At 38.6% G+C, this 22,990-nt stretch overlaps 1 protein-coding gene across 5 annotated transcripts; it reads right to left on the bottom strand.

Annotated features, from left to right (window-relative positions):
• Positions 1-3,265: 3,265 nt before the first annotated feature.
• Positions 3,266-22,558, bottom strand: TRA2B (transformer 2 beta homolog). Of its 5 annotated transcripts, none has more exons than XM_043594663.1 (9): positions 22,296-22,558; positions 10,699-10,832; positions 9,487-9,649; positions 8,664-8,852; positions 8,319-8,434; positions 7,102-7,185; positions 4,805-4,864; positions 4,158-4,231; positions 3,266-3,687 (listed from the first exon to the last, which is right to left on the bottom strand). In XM_043594663.1, the coding sequence occupies exons 1-9, from the start codon at positions 22,329-22,331 to the stop codon at positions 3,677-3,679; spliced, it is 867 nt and encodes a 288-aa protein (XP_043450598.1). In that variant the 5' UTR covers positions 22,332-22,558; the 3' UTR covers positions 3,266-3,676. The 5 variants fall into 5 exon arrangements, with proteins under 5 accessions (XP_043450598.1, XP_043450599.1, XP_043450601.1 ...); XM_043594664.1 differs by having other exon boundaries at positions 4,158-4,228; positions 22,296-22,520; XM_043594666.1 differs by lacking the exon at positions 22,296-22,558 and adding an exon at positions 15,805-16,080.
• Between the last annotated feature and the right edge of the window lie 432 nt (positions 22,559-22,990).

Raw genomic sequence — 22,990 nt, 5'->3', positions numbered from 1 at the left:
CTGCAAGCCCCAGTTTTGACTTTTGATCACAATAGTGTCTATCCTCGGTTCCCAAGTAGTTTAACTGCAAACCAGTATCCAATATTTCTGGTAAGTTTGGTTTTTTTCCAGTACAGTGTACAAAAGATTGTACAAACCCTTGGCCAAACTGAGAAGGTTCATATGCACAGGTGGTTATTTCAGATTTCTGGCCTCTTCTTCAAAGAGTTTAGTGTCTTACCTAAGACCTCAGTCTGTTGTCTGAAGCAAAACTGCTAGTGTGCATACTCTTATAGCAAACAATCTCTGTAAAATTTGTCAAATCCTGATACTGTAAATAAAATCCTGGGTGACAATTTTTTTCCTAGTCTAATTCACTGTTTCTCCCCTTGAGCCTTTGCAGAGTTGAAATATTCAGCAGGAAATGAAGGTTGAGAATTGTTAGTTTAATCCTGAAGCATACTCAAAAAAGTTTTTTAATGTTTATTTTGAGAGAGAGAGAACGTGAGCGGGGGAAGGGCAGAGACCGTGAGGGAGACACAGAATCCAAAGCAGGCTCCAGGCTTAGAAATGTCAGCACAGAGCCTGATGCAGGGCTTGAACTCACAAATGGCAAGATCCTGACCTGGGCCAAAGTTGGGAGGCTTAATTGAGAAGCCCAGGCCCCCCCTGAGGCATACTTTCCTTATGTAAGGGAATCAACTTAACATTTTGGAGGGCTTGGAGGTTCTCAAAGGCCTCCAAATAAACACAACAAAACCCAAAAACTTATGCCAATTGTTGGGATCTGACTTACTTCCTGAGTAATGTTTGCTTTCACAAGACCCTAGCAGGATTATGAACTTTAACTGTTTTAATTCAGCAGTCCTCCAAATTGACTTTACATTTGGTTTCAATCATCTCAGGCCTACAGCTGTAAACAATATATTATTAGTACTGGCATATAAAAACCTGGCTTATTTTTGCTTAAAGACAAGAATTTCAAGACACTGACTTATCCTATCCCTAAATTATCCAATGTCTCTCCTATGGTTCTAGATTTGGTCTTTAAATTGGTGTATGGCAACAGTTAACCCAAAGGACTGACCAGATGACCACCATCACAGCACATGATGAACAGATGTGTTTTGTATCCCAGAATACAAAAGAGTCTCCACTCTTTAGCCCATCAAACCTGGTAAGTTCTAAATTTTCAAGTTCTGCTGCCTACTGGTAGCAATTTATTATAGTCAAAATGCTTCCAGACCCAAAGGTCCAACTGATCACTAGGTTTAAAAAAACACCTTATTGGCAGGATAATGGGTGGTTTAGATGAATTAATTGCAAGGCAACACCTTCTGGGATGCATCAATTAGGCCTGGTTGCATTCCAAAGTTGCTCTAGACCTGGGGCTAGAGAGCTGGGAAATCTTTTTATTCCTTACCCCACATTCTGTAACAAGAGGTAAGAGTACAAGACTGAAGAGTCTGAGTAGGGCAGCTCAGTCAGTGAGCCCTGCACTAGACACCCACTATTCTCACACCGTTTTGGTGCTGGCCTACCTACCCTTCCACCTAGAAGACAGCTGAAGTGGTACTATGCATGTTCCTTCATATACATTCTATCACTACAAAACTATATAATCCAACCCTTTCTGGACCACATTCTACATCTCAGGGACCAACTTTTAGTCTAAAACTGGTTGAGAATAGATTTGAAACAATGTAGGAGGTACAAAGTCAGTGCCAGATGCTTATGAGAAACACAAGCATGAAGGGTGCTTTGGTGGCTCAGTTGGTAGCATCCGACTTCAGCTCAGGGTCATGATCTTGTGGGGTTCGTGAGTTTAAGCCCCACACTGGGCTCTGTGCTGTCAGCTCGGAGGCTGGAGCTTGCTTCAGATTTTGTGTCTCCCTCTCTGCCCCTTCCCTGCTCACACACTGTCCTCTCTCTCAAAAAAAAAAACAAAAAAAAAACCAACCCACCGACAAAAACCCCACAAACATGCAGGAGTAATATTCTATGCATTTGACAGTTTCCAAAGTATGAGAGAGGCATGCAGGTGTGACAGCACCCTGTGTAACAAATTAAGGCCTGCGAATACTGCCTGTGCACATTAGCTATAGTTTTTAAGCAGGCTCCATGCCCAACATGGAGCTTGAACTTACAACCCTGAGATTGAGTCACATGTTCTACCAACTGAGCCAGCCAGGCACCCTTATCACCATTACCAGTATCTTGAATCATCTGGTTACCCCAGCTGGCAGCAGAATGGCATCATGACGGAGTACAGACTGAGGATTGCCGTCTGCCCATTCAGTTCTTGGCATTGCCATTTTAATAGCTGCTGAGTTCTACCTGATGACTGCTACAGACTAAAGGAACTGATATATGTAAAGTGCTTTACAAAGTACCTGGGACATACTAATTTCAATAAATTACCTGTAACAATTTCCCTTGAATTTGTCACCCTCAGGGTAAGTATGGAGACTAGACTAATATAAACACCATCCAAATGAAGAGGACCACTCATGTACCTACTCCCCTCTTAAACTGGTTTCCCAGGAAATGTACAACTATTAAAAAAAAAAACAAAAAAAAACAGTGAAGAATACATTTTAGCCCAAGGGATACTGTACAAGGGACTAAAAATTATTCTTTAAAAAAACCCTCCATAAGTAACAAGGTTAAAATAAAATCTTTTCTGTAAACTGAGTTGTACCAGCCTTTTACTCTTTTCATTTGCATTTATTTAAACACAGTTCTCAAAACATTTGAGTGAAATTGGACTTCCTTTGGTAAGCAAAGGACCTGAAAATAATATTTAAAAAATGAACAGGCAGTCTTCAGTTCATCCACAACACAGGTGTAGTGTTCCCTTCTCTTTTCCAGAACTCTGAAGCACTCAGTTTTTTCCATAGTCTAAAAGCTAAAAGAACAAGAGTACATTTGTGGTGGAATGTATTGTCACTTGCTGATAACTAGTTGAAATACCATTATCCCCTTGTAACAGCTTTAAGAAATAGCCTTTTAAAGGCATACATTATGTACCTCTTTTCTTATTCCCTGCTTTATATAATACAGATTACATAAAGGCTGACAAATCCACATTTATATAAGCATTAAGCATTTGCTGTATTGAAAGTTCCTTAGTTCTAATACTAGCAGTACAGGGTTACAGAGCATAATTTTTAACACTTAGTTGCAGGTATATTAAGTATAGTATGTTTCATGGATTGGAGGAAAATGGGTATTTTTGTCTTGAAATTTGCTACTGACAACCTAATCTGAACAGTTCTGCTAAGCATTAATGTTAGAAAGAAAAGTAAAAACCAAACTTTATTGTTGCTTTTTACCATATGGTAGCATTTTACACACAGGCTTCGATCTTCAGAATACCCTGGATTCAGCAGAAAAACCTTTTAAATGAAGTTTTGTACAATAGAAACTTCTCAGCAGTCAAAATTTAGACTGTAAAAAAATACATGCAAAACATACTTTTCTGAAAACACTTAACTTTGAACAAAGCACCGAACTACACAAATGCAGAATGAAAACAGCATTTCAACTCCACCAAAAGTAGTCATCATAAAAGGTGTAAAAGTCACCTAACTTCACTAGGCACTGTTCACTTTTTAAACAGGAGACAATAAAAATATTGTCCACAAACAATATCCCAACTCTAGGGTAAATTTCAGAAAGTCTTCAACTTCATGCTTTAATAGCGACCTAGAAAGAAATAATAGTGTTTCAGTAATGAAGTACATTTATCAAACATATTTTAATGTTGAGACTTTTAGACTATTCTACCATTAGAAAATTCTATGCACCAGATTCTCTACAGGGAAACTAGAGAAAGACCCCTTTCACACAAGGGTTACATTAGAAATCAAAGTTAAACAATAGAAATAGCTGGGAAGTCTAACTCAAGAGCTAAGGTTTTAAAGTCACTCAAATTTTCCTCGCTATACAAAACCTGCAAGCACTCCTAGAAACAAAAGCTACAAATGGTGACCAGAATATATGTTTATATTTTAATTAGTAACAAGAATGAGAGATTCCAAGGATTGTTTGCATATACTTTCTTGAACCCTCACACAACTGAGGGGCAGTAGAGACTATAAATACAGATAAAACTACTTGAATTAACCCATTATCTGGTGCGGTTTGATAAACAAAAAATCAAGTTAAATACTTACGAGGTGAGTATGATCGAGACCTAGAACGTGATCTGTATCCTCCACGACTATAGTAAGGAGAAGGTGACCGCCTTCTGTAAACAAATGTCAAGACCATCTAAGACTCACTCCACAAAGACTAGATGACATATACAACTTTCAACAGTCGTGGTATTTCAAAGTCCGTTTTAGTCCTGATTAATAAAACCACGATTCCTAACCACACCATCATGAACCAACACCCAAATAAATTTTACTACTACTTCAAAGTGGTTTTGTTTTATCAAATACAGAGTGACTTGAATATTCACTTGCTTATCCTGAGATGGTCATTAAAAGCTAACAAAACCTCAACAGTACAAGAAGATACAGTAATAAAGAGAGATGAAAGATACTATGGACCCTTGATACTGACCTTAATTTAAGCTCTCAATAAGGTACAAAAAGGTACCACTGAGTTCATTATCTAGTGTAAGCCTAATTCACATCTGTAAACACACACACGGAGTCATATACGCAGTCACTGGTTTCAGTTACAGTATTTTTGTATTTCATACAATCTAATTTGTGTGACGCAACTTATAATTAACCATCAAAATACTTGTAACTAAATCTTTTATGTGAGCCATCTTACTGTTGTGTAGATTTAAAATCCTCTCCTGCCATACCTGTAAATCTGATCCCTGTCTTGAGCAGCTCTCCATCCTCCTCCTCCTCCACCTCCTCCTCTGTGAAGGCAGAAAAGTAACACATACTCATTTTTTAAGTTTTAAAAACAATGTATTACTAATGTAGTAAAGTTAGAACTCCCACAGAGAAGCGAAAGGTAGTTTTCTGGAAGTAATTAAGGGGCTACATTTGCCACCCTTTTAACAAACTAACATAGAGCTCTCTCTGGTGGCTAAACTGAGTATCGGAACAAACGACATTTCTAAAGTAAATGCTCATCTGAATAAAAAAATCAAACCTAAGACCTTAATCTTCCCATCCTCTGCAATCAATCTCTTAAAGTCCCATATAATTGGGCGCCTAAGTGACCAAGTCAGTTAAGCGTTGGACTTTGGCTCAGGTGATGACCTCATTTTGTGGGTTCAAGCCCCATGTCTGGTACTGCACTGACAATGTGGAGCATGCTTGAGACTCTCTCTGCCCCTCCTTGCCTTGCGCTCTCTCTCAAAATAAACTAAAAATATGTTCTTTCCAAAAGAGATTTTGCCAGGGATAAAATGCCAGACAACTGCACGCTTTAGGACTCACTTCCACATTCAACTTCTTTAAATATTCCAAACAGCATACCAAAAAAAAAAAAAAAAAAAAAAAAAAGACATTTACATCTCAATACCACACCCCAAAATAAGGTTAAGGAATCATGGTTAACTGTTGTGGTCAATACTTATTGCACAATTTCCATTTTCACAAGCAATACAGGGTCTAAATTACCTGGTGCTGCTAAACCGAAGAATTTTACTTCGTTTTTATCCTCAAAAGTATTCTCAGTACGATAGGTATTTCCCTAACCCCCTAAAAAAAGTCACCAATATTTAATAATAAACTCCGCGGGGGTTCCTGTGTGGCTCAGTCAGTTATGCATGTGATTCCCTGATCTTAGCTCAGGTTGGGATCTCACCGTTCCTGGGATCAAGCCCCACACTGGACTCTGGGCTGACAGTGCAGAGCCTGCTTGGGATTTTCTTTCTGCCTCTCCTCTCCTTGTGCTCACTCACTCTCAAACTTAAAAACAAAACCCACCACCACCTATCTAGGGGTGCCTGGGTGGCTCAGTCAGTTAAGCACCTTGGTTTCCACTAAGGTCATCATGATCTCACAGTTTTTGAGTTTGAGCTCTGCGTCAGGCTCCACACTATCAGAGAATCCCTCCTCTACCTCTCCCCACTTTGTGCAGGCTCTCTCAAAATAAGTAAAACTTACACACACACACCAACCATTGTTACACGATTGTCCTTCAGTAGTTACTTCTTTGGATTCTTCTAAGACTTAGTTTTCCCTGTCTCCCTAGTGCATCACACATTATAGACACCAAAAAAACCAAACAAAAAACAAACAAAAAAAAACAAAAACAAAAACCCAAAGAAAAAAACCACTTTCTAAAGCAGTAACTTTAAAAAATGTAGCATATGGGGGGTGCCTGGGTGGCTCAGTCGGTTAAGCGTCCGACTTCGGCTCAGGTCATGATCTCGCGGTTCGCAAGTTCAAGCCCCGCGTCGGGCTCTGTGCTGACGGCTCAGAGCCTGGAGCCTGTTTCGGATTCTGTGTCTCCCTCTCTCTCTGACCCTCCCCCGTTCATGCTCTGTCTCTCTCTGTCTCAAAAATAAATGAAGGTTAAAAAAAAAAAAAATTAAAGAAAAAAAAAAATGTAGCATATGGGGGGCGCCTGGGTGGCTCAGTCGGTTAAAGCGTCCGACTTCGGCTCAGGTCATGATCTTACGGTTCATGAGTTCGAGCCCCGCATCGGGCTCTGTGCTGACAGCTCAGAGCCGGGAGCCTGCTTCGGATTCTGTGTTTCCCTCTCTCTCTGCCCCTCCCCTGTTCATGCTCTGTCTCTGTCTCAAAAATAAATAAAACATTAAAAAAAATTAAAAAAAAAAAAAAAAGTAGCATATGGAACTTGTCTTAAAAACAAAACAAGTACACAAAAGTGGAAAATCTAAACTATGGTCTAAAATTTTGACTCTATTGTTATGTTCAAACCAGGGATTTCTGTTGGTTTACAACTTGACGTTTAAAAAGAAATATACATGTTAAGTTAAATTAACAAGACACGTAACCTTAAAACCTAGTTTAAACTCTAGTCCTAGATTTCTTAGTATAAAAAGTGATTTTATCAAAGACTAAAATTTACATATAGTGCTGCCTTAAATTATGTTGCAACTGATTCAGGAAAGGAGAGACTACGTATTTCCTTCAAAATTTTAACAACTTAAACCTCGTATTGTGGTAAACTTACCTGTATGATCTGCTATAGTAGTCTCGGTCATCATAGCCTCGATCGTATCCTCGGTCATAGTAATCCCGACGGCGTGAACTTCCACTATGAATAAATGATATAGCTTCATAAAATACCATGTGGTCTTATCTTCGTACATACGACTTTTATTGTTTAAACTGTTCAGACAATAGCAGCAGCATGGCTTATTTGGGTCTTGTGAGCCACACAGCTGAGCTCTAAGGACATAACTGGGCAAATGCTTCGAGTTATAACCTCTTTACTCTCGTCTACTGGGCAAAAATGAAGGTATCTACTCATTCCCTAATTATTAATTCACAGACAGGCCTTTTCTAACAGAGAAGTTAACTAGGCAAGTAGCATTATTCCTGTTTAAATTTTCACGGATATTGGATAAACACTGTCCTTTCTCTGCCCTTACAATATACATAAATGTATTTTTAAAATCTTTTGATTAAGGAATACACATTCTGCTAACTTGCTTCCAACTAAAAGCCATTTGCTAATAAAGCCCATATATTTCCCTAGAGGAAGGGAAAGTAAAATCATTATTTGGAGAATGTGATTTGAGGGGGAAATTTAAAATAAATAAAGGGGGGGGGGGAGACCAACACAGATTTTTGTCAATTTAAACACCGAGGAGGACAAGAGAGAAGCAGCCTATCATAGTCCAATGCATAAACTGAAGTCCCCTGTTTTCCACTGTTTAACAAAGCTAAAAAATGCACTTGAGTAGGATTTGTTCCATACCTGACTTTACACAGAATACTTAAGATTTCCTTATGGGAAAAATGGTCTAATCAAGAACATTAATTACCAAGCAAAGCCAGATATATGGCATTTCTGTATGATATGGTGGGATGTCCTCTCTCAGTCTGCAGCACAAACACAATGTTCCCACTGAATATGTTCTATTGAATACACTTTTAACTAGTTAAAACAAAACAAAACACACAAGATAGGGTGCCTGGGTGACTCAGTTAAGCATATGCTGGTTTTTGGCTCAGGTCATGATTTCACCATTTGTGGGGCAGGCTCTGTGCTGACAGCATGGAGGCTGCTTGGGATTCTCTCTCCCCCCACTCTCTCAAGATATAAACTTAAAAACACAGGGAAAATGATTTATACTGTGTCAGGACTGGATGAAATGCCAAAGATTCCCCCCAGTACATGTAGTTGTTAGAGGAAACGAATTCAGCTATCAATCTTAAACTTACTAGGTAGGTCTTCCCATGTAAATTCCTGGTGTTGGGGTATGTGGTCTTTTTGTTATAGAGAAATCAACTCTGATCCTACGTCCATCAAGCTCCATTCCATTGGCACGCTCCTTTGCCTTCGAAAGATATATTGAAAGTTATTATATACACCCTGGACAAAGCCACAAACTGTCCAATAACAGTAAGATATACTTTTATGAATACTTAGAAATAAGATTTATAAAGAACTATAAATATACCCTATTTACAATATAAAAGCAAAAATTATCCTTATTCAAGTTCATGGGTAGTTGGAAGTTAACAACAGGACTTATTTTACAAGGATACAGGTAAATTTTTACTTACTTCCTTGGCATCATCTACATTTTCAAAATACACAAAGGCAAATCCTCTTGACCGTCTAGACTGCTGGTCATATACAATAGACACATCTGCAATGGGGCCATATTTCGAGAACACTTCTCTTAGATCTCTTTCTGTAGTGTACAAGCTCAATCCAAACACTCCAAGACAACAGTTGGGATCAGGATTTGCCTAGAAATGGGAAGATGAATTTTAAACTTTAAGACTTATCATAAACCGAAGCTAAGAAATGTCACCAACAGTGAAAGTAGGGAATAAGTAATTGAAATTAATAACTAGTATATTATAGCAATAGCCACAAGCATTAAGAATGGGCAGAAAAAGACTCCAAGAACAACTTCAACCTCAGAATTAAACAAGGGGGGACGGGAACAGTGACTTCTACTTGTGAATACCAAATTGGCAGTTTTGTGAGGGAATATTAAAGGGCAAGTAGCCCAAGGGAGTCACCTAAGATTTATTCTACACATAAGAATAATTAAAATAGCATTATCTCTATAAGCCAGAGGAAAAAAAAGTCAGGGAAGATAAGCCTTAGTACCCGAAATAAACTCACCTAAAATTAAATGGAATAACCAAGAGTGTTTTGATGAGGTGAGTTACACTGTCCCAATATTTTGCTTACATGTGACTGACAGCCCTAACATAGAAAATACCTTTTAAAAAGACATTACTCAGAACACAAGGAGACCTCTAAGGAACTCATGTGTTCACTGCTAAAAGTCCAGTGTCAAATACAATCAGTTCTGATTTCAAAACAGAAGAGACAAAGTCCACTGCTTTAACAACAATTTTGTCATCTTACCCGATTCCCAACATGACGCCTGCGAGTAGACATGGGAGAGTGACTGTGGCTATGCCGTCTTCGATAATCTCGACTATAAGACCTGCTACGGGATCGTCTATGGGAGCGGGACCGAGATCTTGATCTTGTGTAATGCCTTCGTGAACTTCTTCTGGATCTAGACCTGTTAAGACAAAGGTTCCAAGAGTATAACTAATTAGCTGACAATAAGATACAGTTTCCAATTCTTCTAATAATCTATTCTAGGGTTAAAGTCCAAAAGGCAAAACATAATCCAGACATGTGATCAAGACTTTTCTGCTGTATCTACAGTCATCTCCACTCTACTAGGAAGAGCTCCAAAACCACTACTTGCTCTCTTCCATTTCTTAAAATAATTAAGATAAAGGAGATCAAAATTACATACTCAAGATCAATTAACATACTCAAAAAACCCTTGATAATCATAAAACATGCAGCACTTCACACTAGCTTAATTTGTGCCCACCTCCCCCCTCAGAATACCACCCTGTTTTTTTTCAGCTTCTCCCACTTATGCCCACCATTCACTTAAGATAAAATCACCATCACTGTAAGTTTTCTCCAGCAGTGTTTTATAACCAATCAATTGCTCCTAACTGGAGTGATCATATGAACTGTCATCTAAACCAGACAGGACACATTGTAAGAGAGAAAAGAGGTGCAGTTAATTATGCCTGACAATAGGCATAAACTGGGGCTGTCCTGGGCAAACAAGGATGTATAGCCTACTCTTGACCAACATTAAAAAAAAAAAAAAAGTGCGCTGTGTTAAGGTATTATTTTTTTATACACATGTATATAATATTAGACTACACCTACTTATCAAGAATTAGTTATGAAAGCCAATGTCCTGCAGTCTGTCATACTTAAACTCCTAGTGAATCCTCACAATTCTCAAGAACTAGTATTACTAACTTGCCTTTTAAAGATAAGGAAGCTAAGGTGGAAAAAGGTTAAGTAATCTGCCCAAGCCAGAAAAAATAGAGGTAAGATTTGAACCCTAACGCCAAAAGCCCAGGTTCTTAACCACTTAGTCTTCTATCCCAGAACTTATGATTAAGTTCATTACTAGTACCAATATTAAATAAGCCAACAAATGATCCAACCCTCTCTATCTTCCTAATTTACAAAGCACACACCAATTTCAAAGCTAAGAGTAACAGAAGAAAATCCCAAGACAGTCTTTCTTACCTAGATTCAGATCTGGACCTGGACTTTGATCTGGAACGCCTGGAATCTTCCTTGGAGCGAGACCTTGCAGGGGTATGCCTTGCAGATTTCCCAGATCCATGAGCACTTCCACTTCTGGAAGCAGAACGGGATTCCTACACGTAGATGTCAAAAGTTTAATTTGTATACTTTCTGGGCAACTTTAAAAACAAATAAGCTGCTGTGAGATAAATGGTGAGGGAAAGCAATCCCCTTCCAAGATAAGAAAACATAGGTAAGGGCAGGAACTGAATATACCTCATATATTTACATTGCTCCAACTGACATAAGCCAATTTATTTGAACTTCCACCTTTCCTGGAGCAGGGATAAGAATTAACTGACCCCACTCTCCTCAGAAAGGGGTGCCAAAGCCAAGCAGTTAAGGGAACTGTCCAAGGATTGTGTTTTGGGATTGTTACTCCATAAAGACTAGGGTAAGAAAGAATCTTATTAACTATGACACCTATATCTTATACCTATTTTCAATCAAGTTGCCATCAATAAAACAAAACCCTATGAAAATCATAAAACTTACTTTAAAATGCTTTTGATTTTTTTCAGAAGACCTCACTTCTCAAGTTATATTTATTGAGTGGGAAAAGAGGCAAGGACGATCAGTTTCAAGTCCTAGCAAAAGGTAGAAACCTAATAGAAAGGAGCAGCTTGAAGGATACTAGACCCTAATTCCACCTAACCATGGTAGGATGGCCCTTAAGAAGCTCAAATAAAGCAACCAGATGGAGCCACAGCAGAAAAGGCAGTGAACTGTGCAGAAGGAAGAGTAGACAGTGCCAGAGATCTAGAGCCTCCTCAGCTAAATGGAGATGAACCATGGCAAACTGATGGGGATTAGGGAGTAAGCTAGGAAAGTTAACAGATTAAATCAGGGGCTCCTATCTAGGCTAAGGAAGGGAGAGTTCAGAATTGTATGTGAAATAACCAAAGTCTAAGTAATAAGTATATACTGTATAGCCATAGTGTTCCCAATCCAAACTAGACTAGCTGATAGTTAAGTGACACAGTAAGGAAGATCTCTAAAGAAACCAGCAAAGAGAATGGATAAAAAGGGTTGACTAGCTCATCAATGAGCAAAAGCACAGCCAACTTATCAGTATAAAAAGCATACATTTAAAGTAACTGAACCAAGGAGATGTTCTGCCAACGCACCAAAACAGACAAAAAAACCCAGTGGATTCAGAGGAGAGAGAACAAAGCCACTCAGTCTGATAGCTAACTAAGGTATCAGCAGCTAGCAAGACAACCCTCATTTTAGGTTATCCAATTTAATGCAAATTAAAAGGCATAAAGTCTGGTGAGTCTTTCCACCCAAGACAGAGCAGAAATGGCCAGATTCAAGAGGACCCAACATTACTATAGGGATAATAATCTATGTCAAAGCTACTGGATAAAAATGATCACAGGAGACCTCCCTGTGTGGTAGACTTTCAGAATATTCTGGCCATTCTTGAAAGGATAGAATAGGATTATTTTAAATTACAGTTCATCAAACCTTTTTGGAATATAGAACATATTTCACATATGTGGTCTACAGCATAATGGGAAAAAATTTATATGCAATACAGAAGAAACTGAGTTTGAAGTTTAGAACAGGAAAGAGAGTAACTCTGCCAGTAAAAGGAGTTCTGGTCATTAGGCCTGAAACAACTCTAGAAACTTCCCCAGTAAGATTTTAGTCATTATAAAACATGGAAGGGACATGGAATGTGACAGCCTCCTCTCCTTCCCCTGGAGTGACTATAAAGAGATTCAAGGAAAAAGAGGATACTGTTATTAATGAGAACAGGTGCCTTTAACAAGGAATGGTTAAAGGGTGCACTGCATCTTAGGGGACCCCAATTAATCTCTTGGGGTTCTCCGGCAGAGAGACATTTAATACTCTGCACAGAGACATTTAAAAGCACACTCCACCTCCCTCCTCTTCTTGGACAAAGTTCTCAAAAATAATGGTGTGGTTTCTGACATCTTTACCACAGGCAAAAACTAACCTAGAAGCAAAGAGATAAATTGAGACCCCCTAAATTAACTGTCTTTGTTTATCTCAATGCTAGAAAAATTACTTCATGGAATGATTATGTAGCTTTTAGTGGAAACCAAAAGAAAACAATTTACCCTGGAAAGGAGAGCAGAGTGCTCAAATAACTCACAGTAACAGTTAAAAGATTATCAATCAAGTAGTTAAATCCATCAGCCTAGGAATCAAAATACAAAGGAAAAAAGGGTAGAAAGTCAAGATCTCTTAAGCCTCTGGCTTCATTAGGCAGAAAATCCTTATTCTAACCTGCGTTACCAGTCCGTCCACTGAGAGAAAAGACACATTTTTAGCCTAGGTCATAAGCCTTATGAAGCTTCTCATGAATTTCTAGTAATCTCTAGGGTCAAAGATACAGTATTTACGAAATTATGAGCTTTTTCTCTCAACCTCTAAAATTAACTATCTGCAGACATATTTTGTAAGCAATCGTTTCTTAGACCAGGAATAGGGGAAACACCAGCCAGAATGCAAAAATTTCCCCTTCTACACATTTGGTTAGGCTAACACCTAAATAATGCCTCCTCCTCCCTTTCTGGTCAGGAATATTTCTTAAAGAATTTAAACCCCTTTATGGTTATGTTAGCCATTGGCTATTTTGGAAATACACATTCAAGGAAATTTAGCTCGAGAAAAAAAAAAAAAGACCTAAAATTATTAGCCAAATCTAAAAACAAAGTTAACTTTAAACCTTAATCCACAGGCAAATCTGCAAACCCAGCTGGGATAACCTCTACACAAGGAAAACTTGAAGTCCACTCTTAGGGCTAAAAAGTTTTAAGTGTCAGCACATTAAAACCATACCAAAAACACTTCTCTGGACATCAATACCTCAAGAAAAAGGATCATGAACTTACAATTAGCATAAATAACAAAGCCAAAAAATTCCCTGAATTTCTGCTCAGGGAATCATTTCTATAGACCAGATCTTAAGTCATATTCTAATATACAACTTAAAGGGAACATGTCACAAAAAACTAACTCAGCCTTTCAACAAAATACCTTTTTCTGCATCTTCCTATTCTGAGCATGACAGTATCTTAGAAAAACCTTTTGAAAGAGATGAAGGAAACCAAAAGATCTGGAACCATCAAATCATTAGGTTTCTCCTGTATTAGAAACTGGATGCAGTAAATTAGATTTTGAACAGTGGCTCTTAGAGGTATACAGTAAACCTACACAGCATTTAAAAATACAAGTCCCTAAACTAGAGCTTATTCTAATAACTCTGGAGTTCATCTACATTTGTTAAAAGCACCATACATGTTTATAATGCTAACTAAGTCTCACTGATTTACTCAATTTCAGAAATTTTAGGCTTCCTACCTACTGATTTTTCTTGGTGAAAAGTATCTTCGTGGAACCTTGTTTCTCTAGTTTTCTCTGCTCCACCTGCCCCAGGACAAGAGGCCTGTCTCCCTCTTACTTCCCCAATAGGCAGAGCAGGGCTGAGAGGAGGCACTGTCAGACTCAAAGATGCCTTGGTCAAGGGGGGGGAGGGGTAGGGTGGGAAGAGAAGAAAACCCTGAATGGATGCAATGGTCTATGGGCATCAGCATTTATTTTTGCCATACATCTATCCAAGCTTAGGCCATATAATCAAATTCCAAAGTGCTTTCTTTCCATTTAGAGGATTAATAGGTTTTTCCTCTTTTAGACCCCAAGGGCCTTTCAGGAATTCATGGACTTGAACAGAAATTATCAATTCACCTCTTTTTTTTACCTCAGCTCTCTACCTAATCTGTAAGTAATTCAGAGCGCAAAATTAACGTTATTAGTTTATACGTGGCAAAATTTACAAACTAGTAATTGGGGCAAAGCAAATGCTGGAAACTACTTATGAATTGAGAATAATTTTCTTCTCCTTGCAAGGCAGAAATAATTATAAAAAGCACAAATTTCATATTGACAACTGGCCCTAAAATGCTAGAAGATAGATCCTTTTAGATATGTAATTTAAACCACTTTTTCCAAGAGCTAGAAGACCTGACAACTCTGTTTTTTTAGGTTGTCTTCATTTCAGGAAGAAGTGATACCCTTGGCTTTCCCAACAGAGAACAACTACTGGTTAGCTACCACTGGGTATTATTTTGACAGTTCACTTGTCCCATCCAACAGAAAGTAACATTTCGCTAACCATCGTATTCTTTTATTCAACTAAAACAAAACACACGGAAGGGGAAAGGACAGACCTTTAGGTTTTATTTTTCACAGTAAGTGGTCGGAGTGAGGAACCAAAACTAAGTTACTTTATAATCTATACCTCTCACGTCATTGTAACAGTTAAATTTTAACAGCAGCGAATGAGAAAAAGGGAATAGAGCAGTTTTCTGAACAACTACCACTATTGCCACTTTGAGTTAGAGATCCTGTTCACTTATGTGACCCACCTCATTGTAAGGGAAGCTAATATATTTTCAGCAGTAATCCTAGTCATTCAACTGGAACAGGCATTAAACAGAAGAATCATTCTTGTGAATTTAGAACCTGCATCTTAAAGTTAGGGCCTAATTGGTCATAGGTTTCCCCTATGCCATCTAGAAAGAATTTTCATAAATGCCAAAAGGAACTATCCTCTTCACTGGTTTGCTTCTATAACCATCCTGGTGACATTCTTTGGGAAAACTACGACAAACTTAGAAAACATTCTACTATATATTGCTCAGTACTAAAAGATAGGGGTCAATGAATCTTAAGAGTCCATGGAGGTGGCACAGACCACCAATCCCAACTCTGGAGGTACTCACTCATGGCCCAGGACCAGCAGCATTATACAAAAAAATCTAGAGAGACAACATGAAGCCAACTGTTACCCATGCTGGAGAGCTCATTCCTGCCTCATATTTGACTACAAAGGGTTATTTTTTAAAATTGCATTTCAATCATTTGACTAAGAAGTTAAAATTAGAATTACCTAATTTAAACGTTTCCCCTGGAAGGCACTTCTTTGCCCTGTATATATTTTCTTCTATTAAACAAATAATGCATGCATGTTTAGCAAAATATACAGGGACACATAAACAGACTAGTAATTACTTAGCGTAGTGCTTTCTGATTCCAGATTACTTCTTATCTTAACTTCATTTTTATTTCTTTTCTTCATTCTTCCGTTTCAAATTCTGACTTCTTTCATCTTCCCCACTTCACACAAATTGCTCAATATTCTACAAGTGGGACTTCTGGTCTGATAATTAGCATGCATTCTTTCTTTTATTTTTTCAAATTTCAGCTTCACTTATTCCTGAGCTTCAAATACTCATTTATAAAACTTGTCAAATGACGACTTCCGCATTTTCCTTCTTCAACATTAACCTTAATAGAAAAAGAACAGGATGAAGAATATTTTAAAACTCCAGGATAAAATCCAGTGCCAAAACTGAAACTAGAAAAAAAAAAAATCCCTCTTTTTGGATTAAAAAAAAAAACAAAAACAAAAAAACCCTAGAATATGCAGCTCAAAAAACTGAAACTAGCTTCCTGTTGGTTCTAAAATATACTAGGTAACCAACCTCATTCTCATTGTCTACTTCAAATAGATTTATCATGCTTAAGTTGAATGCGAAGTGCGCAACTGAACATTTGCTGTTCATCTAACATTTAAGAACTTTAATTACATTTCACACTTCTTACTTATTGTATTCATCAAGAAAATGTTAAGTGTCAAAAGCACAACTCTAGTCAAAAAGTGACACATTAATACAAAAGTGCAAGAAAGGAAAGCACGGACAATTCATTTGTACAATGATGACAAAGCTCAGGGCTGGACAGGTTTACAAATTGTGACTTGTCTAGATAATAGATAAGGTAAAGATACGTAATGTCACACATTTTTGTACTGCATATTTAAAGAGCTCCGTAGAAGACAATGTCAGGGAATCAGAAAATTTGGACTAAAGTGCTCAAAACCCACCCCTAGAAAGCTGCTCTAGTGAAATTTTAAATATGAATGGTCCGACTACTAAATTTAGCACTAGAACCATAAAAAGACAAAATCAGATCAACCAACTACTATATCCAAGTAGTTATGAAAGAAAGCAAACGAACTTGAATCCAACAGTGAGGTTTTCAAAGAATTTTTTGTAAATTCCCCCTCAATGAACAAACATATTAAAATCTTATGCAGTCCAAAGGAGAAATCCTACTTTTTAAGGTGGCAATATTGGGAAAAAAATTATAGCTCACCTCCTAAAATTATTAAAAAAAAAAAAACACCAAAACCCAAAAACCAAAACTCAATCATCACTTAACAGATCAATAAAATGTAATAGTGTCTGTTCAACACCCTAAACAAAATAAATACTGCCTCACAAAATATTCTAGTTCTCCCTGTTATCCTGTACCTCACCTGTACCTCACTTGTCAACAATTTACTAGTTTATTTTCTTTGGGGGTGATTGGGGCTAAAGCTTCCTTTAAAAAAAAAAAAAGAGAGAGAGAGAGAGAGAAAACAAAGTCTTTGTAACTTATGTGGGCATGAAGACAACCATGGCTATAGTGGCAAGTGTTGTGATGCCTTTCCTGAGAAAGTAAGCATATTTTTCAGTCTCGTTTTTTTGTCGCTGAAAGTCAATTATTGTTTAACCCAGGAAAAATTTTAAATAGCTTTTTAAGGGAATCACAGTAATTGATTTCCTTTTAATATCCATCACTAAAATGTAATGGGATATGTTTGCTGGCAGCACAAAGGTAATCGTGGAATCAGAATGCCCAAGCAGGTTTCCTCTTGGGGCCTCCTAAAGATAACATACAGAAACAGGGCTTTAGATGCACGAAATACTGGAATGGAGGCCAAAGCTCTATGTATTGGAACTTTTCAATATGGATGCCTTCCTGCTTTTATATTTTATTACCTCTTCCAAACCATCTTCCTCCTTTTATATTCAAAGACCAAAAAACATGTTGCTAGATAATGTAAATATTAGGTTTATTTTAACTCAACTACTGAGCTCAAGTGGCCACTTTAATAAAACCAGACGACCAACTACTGGGCTTAATGTTATTGCCCATTTGGTGAAGAAATAAGCAGAAACTTCCATCATCAACATAATTTTTTTGTTAGAACAACTCTAGGGACTAGAACTGAATTCAAATAACATTAAAAACATGTACAAATTCAGTAGGTTGCTAACAAGGTAATATTTAAAAAATTGGGATGAGACAAAGAAAAATTGGTTGATCCTGCTATATAAAGGTTAATGCTCATACTAATGGACTGTTTTTATTTTTCTGTAAACTCTACCAGAAGGTTGGGTGGAGAAAAATACTCCAAAGACAGAATATTTTCTGGAAGGGGGGAAAAAAAAAATCTGACTTACCTATATCAGTTTTAAGCCCATCTCTTGCATCAATAATATTGACTCTAAGAAGGGGCTCATGCATTCTGCAGTATTGGGCAGTCTATATTAATCAAAGTAGCAATCTGAAAATAACCTCCACACCCAATCCAAAAAGATTTTTGAGAATTTAGAAACTCAAATTTGCTATTCTAGTGAACTTTTTTTGGCTTGCTTAAAAACAAGACTAAATGAAAACAAGATCTAAAATTCGATGTAACCCATAACCCAAAAAACTAAACTGGATAAAACACTTAAAATTCCTAAACACTAATCACTATCCCTTCTAGAAAAAATTAAATACAATTATGTATGAAAACTGAACATAACACAGAATGCGAAGGCTCTAAAAATACTTCTCTTGGGCAAAATGTTAATATTTACCAATTAGGTTCTGGGCTTTGTTGGAGATAAAGGGGGAAAGGTGAATGCTATTAATTAACATCTCACCATCTGAATTCCTCTTTAAAAAAACCGTAGTACTTACCTTGTTATCACTTGTAATTTCAGTTTGAAAATGCCACCTTCTAGTTCCAAACAACATTAAAACATTCTTAGTTAAGACCAAGAAAAATATTCTTCAACCTGGTTTTTTCAAGAGACTCATACCTAACCAGACTCACAGTGAAACAATGCAAACTATTTCCTTTCACTTGACATTAATTCAATCCTTTATTAAAGGAATGTGGTGCAATGGCTGCAATTCTTTAGAAAGAAATAGATTCAGATGGTTCAGTTTTTGGAAATCAGAATTCAGAGTTAGGGGCCAAAAACAAAGACTACAGAAAGACAACCCAAGATTAAGCAGAAGAGAAAAACTGCAGAAAGCTGAAAGGCAGTTTGATGGGATGGTATCCGGATACTACTCATCTCCATAAAGAGTAAGACTAGATAATGTACCTACAGTGCAAACATTATTTCTACAATAACTATAGCCAATATTCTACCAGAATATGTTCTTGAACTGCTTGCTATTGTAATCTTGACAGCAAGGCAGAAATTAAAACCACCTGTTCATATAATAGTGTTTCCTTATTTAGTTTCTGGATTCTCTAAGTATAGACTTATTTGTAGAAACTAAAGAAATTACATTCATTAGAAAGGCAGAGCATTAAACCAGTGTCAAGACCAAACACACAAATATCGCATACTCTAAATAGAATACTATGACCATTACCAGGCCTTAAAGATTACCCCCCTCAATATTGCTATGCACCTACAAACTAGCCACCAACAACTCTTTTTATGTTATTTGTCCATATTATGACATAACTGCTAAGACTTTTTGCAAAGGGGCTGACTGGTCAACTGTTTTCCCAAAAATATTTGCCAGCAACTTTTGGAAAGTACTGGAAGAGAAGTGAATTTGGGAGATGGAAAGTATTTTATTTTGCACGGGTTTGCCTACATCAAATAAGTTAACTCTAGATAGAAACAGACTTTGAGTTAAATCGATCACATGAAAAAAAATCTCACAATAAAGGTAAAAGCCACTCTGCTATAATAGTGTGACATGAACCACAAAAATTCTGCAACTTATCCTAACTATGCATTTAAAAGAAGGTAAAAGGACACACTGAACAACAGTTCTGTTCGTATATTCGTTCACCCAAGAAGTAAAACCCTATGGGTGACCAGACGGAGGACAATTTATCACACACCTACAGTCTGTTTAGGAAAGAAACTTCTGAAGTCTAAAGGACTGGGGGAAAAAAAACTTCCAGAATTATGCTGGGGATATGGGAGTGTCTGGATTCTGGATAGCCAAATGAAGGGACAAGCTGGGGATGGGTGGGGTTCCAGCCAAACTAAAGAGATTTGTATTTTAAGTGATTACATTAACAATACAGATTAGGCTTGTTTTAATGATTTACATTAACAGTTTGAAATGTTTGAGGGCCTAGAGCTGAATTAATTTTTCAGGCTTCAGAGAAGCTATTCATACCAAACATGTCCAAGATTATTACCCTGAATGCAACTTTTTCACTGCTCTCAGGCACTGTCAAAAGAAGGTTGTTTTTTTTTTTTTATAGCCAGTCAGACCTATTATATACATCATCATTTTTACAGCATTATATCTAATCTGTTCCATTAAGCTTCAGGGTTTTTGCCAGGCACTCTTTAGGAATCCAAACTTTTTTTTTAGGCCTATTCTAACCTCTTCAGTTTCCAATTCACCAATTGCAAAGCAATCTACACACAAAATAAATGCCAAACAAAACAACGTAGAAGTATGCCACAACTTGAAAGTTTAGAAACCTTTCCAGGATCCAAGACTCTTACGTAAGAAATACGTCAATTTCTAATATACAGCTTGAAATTATTTTGTAACTTTCCTTCCATAAGATTTTGGTGAATAAATCTACATAAACAAGATTATGGAAGAAAACAGATGTTCAAAAATGTCAAATTATTTGGATGACAACCTCTCTTGAACGGTCTCAAGCCAGGAACCTACTTCCAACAATTGTTTCCTCCCATATGTAAAATATGCCCAAATATTATTTTGGGGCAAGTTTCATCTTCACAAGCACATGATTACAAGTAACAATAAGGTATGTTCAACCGAGAGCTTTTCTCAGAAACCGGCCATTTTGCATCCTCTCAATAGTGCAAATAGTACCCAATAATTGTTCAGAAAACAAAAGACTTAAAGTCATCATTTGCTTTCCAGTCCAAATACAGTTCAACAGTGTAGTCAACCGGCAGAAATCAGAAATCACAGCTTTAACCATTTGTGCACTCACTCCAAACTTTCTAACCATTAAGAAAGCAAAGGTATAAAAATAATCGTACACGTTTTGGTAATGTTGGGATCAAAAGCCTTAGGGAAAAATGAAAAAAGCTAATATTCCTCTGAACAGGGGGCCAAGCCTGATTATCTCAGACCAAAATCAGATTTAGCTCCCAAGTTAAACAGTAATTTCGACAATGTTCCAGGAGCTATGATAGAGGTTTCTAAAAATGCCTTTCTAATGAAAGGCCCCAAATCTTTTTATAAGAGTTTGCTAAGATACTTGAATAGATTTACCTGACGACTGTTACGGAGATCTTACGATGGCCCTAGAAGAAAAGGAAAACCTACCAAACTGTAAAAGCACCCCCACGTATTCCTACCAAGTAAAAAATCAACTTCCTTCTTCAATAAAGTTCTCCACAACCTCGAATGTTAAGATTCTGGCAAGTTTTCTATTTTTGCATCATTGTTAGTACCCACAGCCTCGCAACCAGCTTTACATCACGTTTTTTAAGCCCGGAAACGGTCTTACTCCTCCAGTTAACATTCACCCAACTCCACACGAGAGGTGGAGGCTTAAAAAAAAAAAAAAAATTAAAGAAAAGAAAAAAAAGTGTACCAACAGAGTAGTGGTTCAGATTTAGAATGCCTCAAAACAAAAGGAAATAACGACGCCACAAGTTGCCCGCCAGTTCCTGCTACACAATCCCGTGAAAAATACCTACTCCATGAAAGAAGAAAATCTCAGCGGCCTCGGGGTCTAGTCTATTCGGATACCCCGATAATGACTTTTCCTTTGAAAGCACTTTCGATATCAAAGAGAAACACTCCATTTAGGCCGAACAAAAAGCGCGCGCGAAACCACCTCTACCGGGCCCAGAACTTGACTACCTCGGATTAGTTTCCCCCACCGTAAGAGAGGTCCCAAGAACTTCCTAGATTCCATCACTTCGGGGTCCACAGACGATCCTTTCTTAACCTAAACGCCGGGCGAAAACCCTCTGAGTAGGTTGCCTCTCTTTCTCCCTCCCACACGGCCCACTGAGGCGCGGGCCCGCCTTGGACGCGCGGCTTCTCCGCCATTTTGTGCCTCTGGCAGCCCGCCCGGCCCGCCAGCCCAAGATGGCGGCAGCGAGGCTTCGCAGGAGAGCAACGGCGAAATGAGATACCGCTCCCCTCCCCCAACACCGAGGGGACGCAGCGGCCATTTTTAAGCTTTCCCCCTCTCGTAACGGAAAAAAACCGCCGTCTTGGGTAGGGAACTACATAACCCCCCACGGCGGCCTCCTTCACGACTAAAGACACTCTCCGCAAGGGTTTTTTAGACCCAACTCCCTTCCTTCCCAGCCTCAGACTTCGGAGCCTAAATCGCCTCTGTCTCCAGGTCTGAGGCCGACGGGCCTGGAAGAGAAGCAAGCTGGGACCACACAGCCGCCCCCTGCACCATCTCTACGTACCCGCTCGCCGTAATTCTGCTCGCCGCTGTCGCTCATGACTCCTAGCTGCTATCGCCGCTCGACGTGCTTCAATCGAAGCTGCCAACCTCTTGCGCCTTCTATATAGAGGCTCCGCCGCAGCCTCGTAGAACGCACAAGTTCCCGAGCCGCTGAGTACCGAAGCGCTCCGCACCGCCTCCGCACGGGCTCTAAGTCTGCCGGACGTGACGCGGCGCTCCTTAACCCGGCCCCTCCCCCTTTCAGAACGCGCGCTTTCTTGGCTCCGCCCCTCCGCGCTCTGGCTCCTCTTTCTAGCGTGCCGCGTCCGGAACCGGACGTGACGTAAGTCCCGCACCTCGCGCGGCCCTACCCCTATCTTTGGGTCTCAATGAGGCGGGAAAGTGAGCGCGCTGGATGGTCTGACCGAGAGGTGGTCGCCAAGGGGCGCAGTGACACCAGCCACGCCTGAATGTTCTGGAACCTACCAGGGAAACTGTCGTGGCGGTGGGAGGGAGGAGATGCCCTCCTTTTCCCCCATCCTTGAGTCCTTTCTTCTGCTTTATGAGTTTTTGTCTTTTATTCTGCCTTCCTTTGGTTGGAGAGGGTGGATATCCGTATGCTAGGTTCCTTGCTTTACTTTGCATTTATTTAGCTTCAATTGTGGATGTTTTCTTCCAGAGTAAACTTTCATTTGAGCACCTATTAAATGCCAAAGA

This window comes from Prionailurus bengalensis, chromosome C2 (genome assembly GCF_016509475.1).
Source record: "Prionailurus bengalensis isolate Pbe53 chromosome C2, Fcat_Pben_1.1_paternal_pri, whole genome shotgun sequence".
In the NCBI taxonomy this organism is placed as follows: Eukaryota; Metazoa; Chordata; class Mammalia; order Carnivora; family Felidae; genus Prionailurus; species Prionailurus bengalensis.
The sequence above is the reverse complement of the archived record's forward strand: the minus strand, read 5'-3'. Positions and strand labels throughout refer to the sequence as shown.

Coding starts and splice junctions, on each gene's coding strand:
- TRA2B (XM_043594663.1), bottom strand. CDS start 22,331: ATGAGCGACAGCGGCGAGCAGAATTACGGCGAGCGG. Junction 10,833..22,295: donor AGCAGAATTACGGCGAGCGG/GTACGTAGAGAT, acceptor ATCTACGTGTAG/GAATCCCGTTCTGCTTCCAG. Junction 8,853..9,486: donor GGCGTCATGTTGGGAATCGG/GTAAGATGACAA, acceptor TCCCATTTCTAG/GCAAATCCTGATCCCAACTG.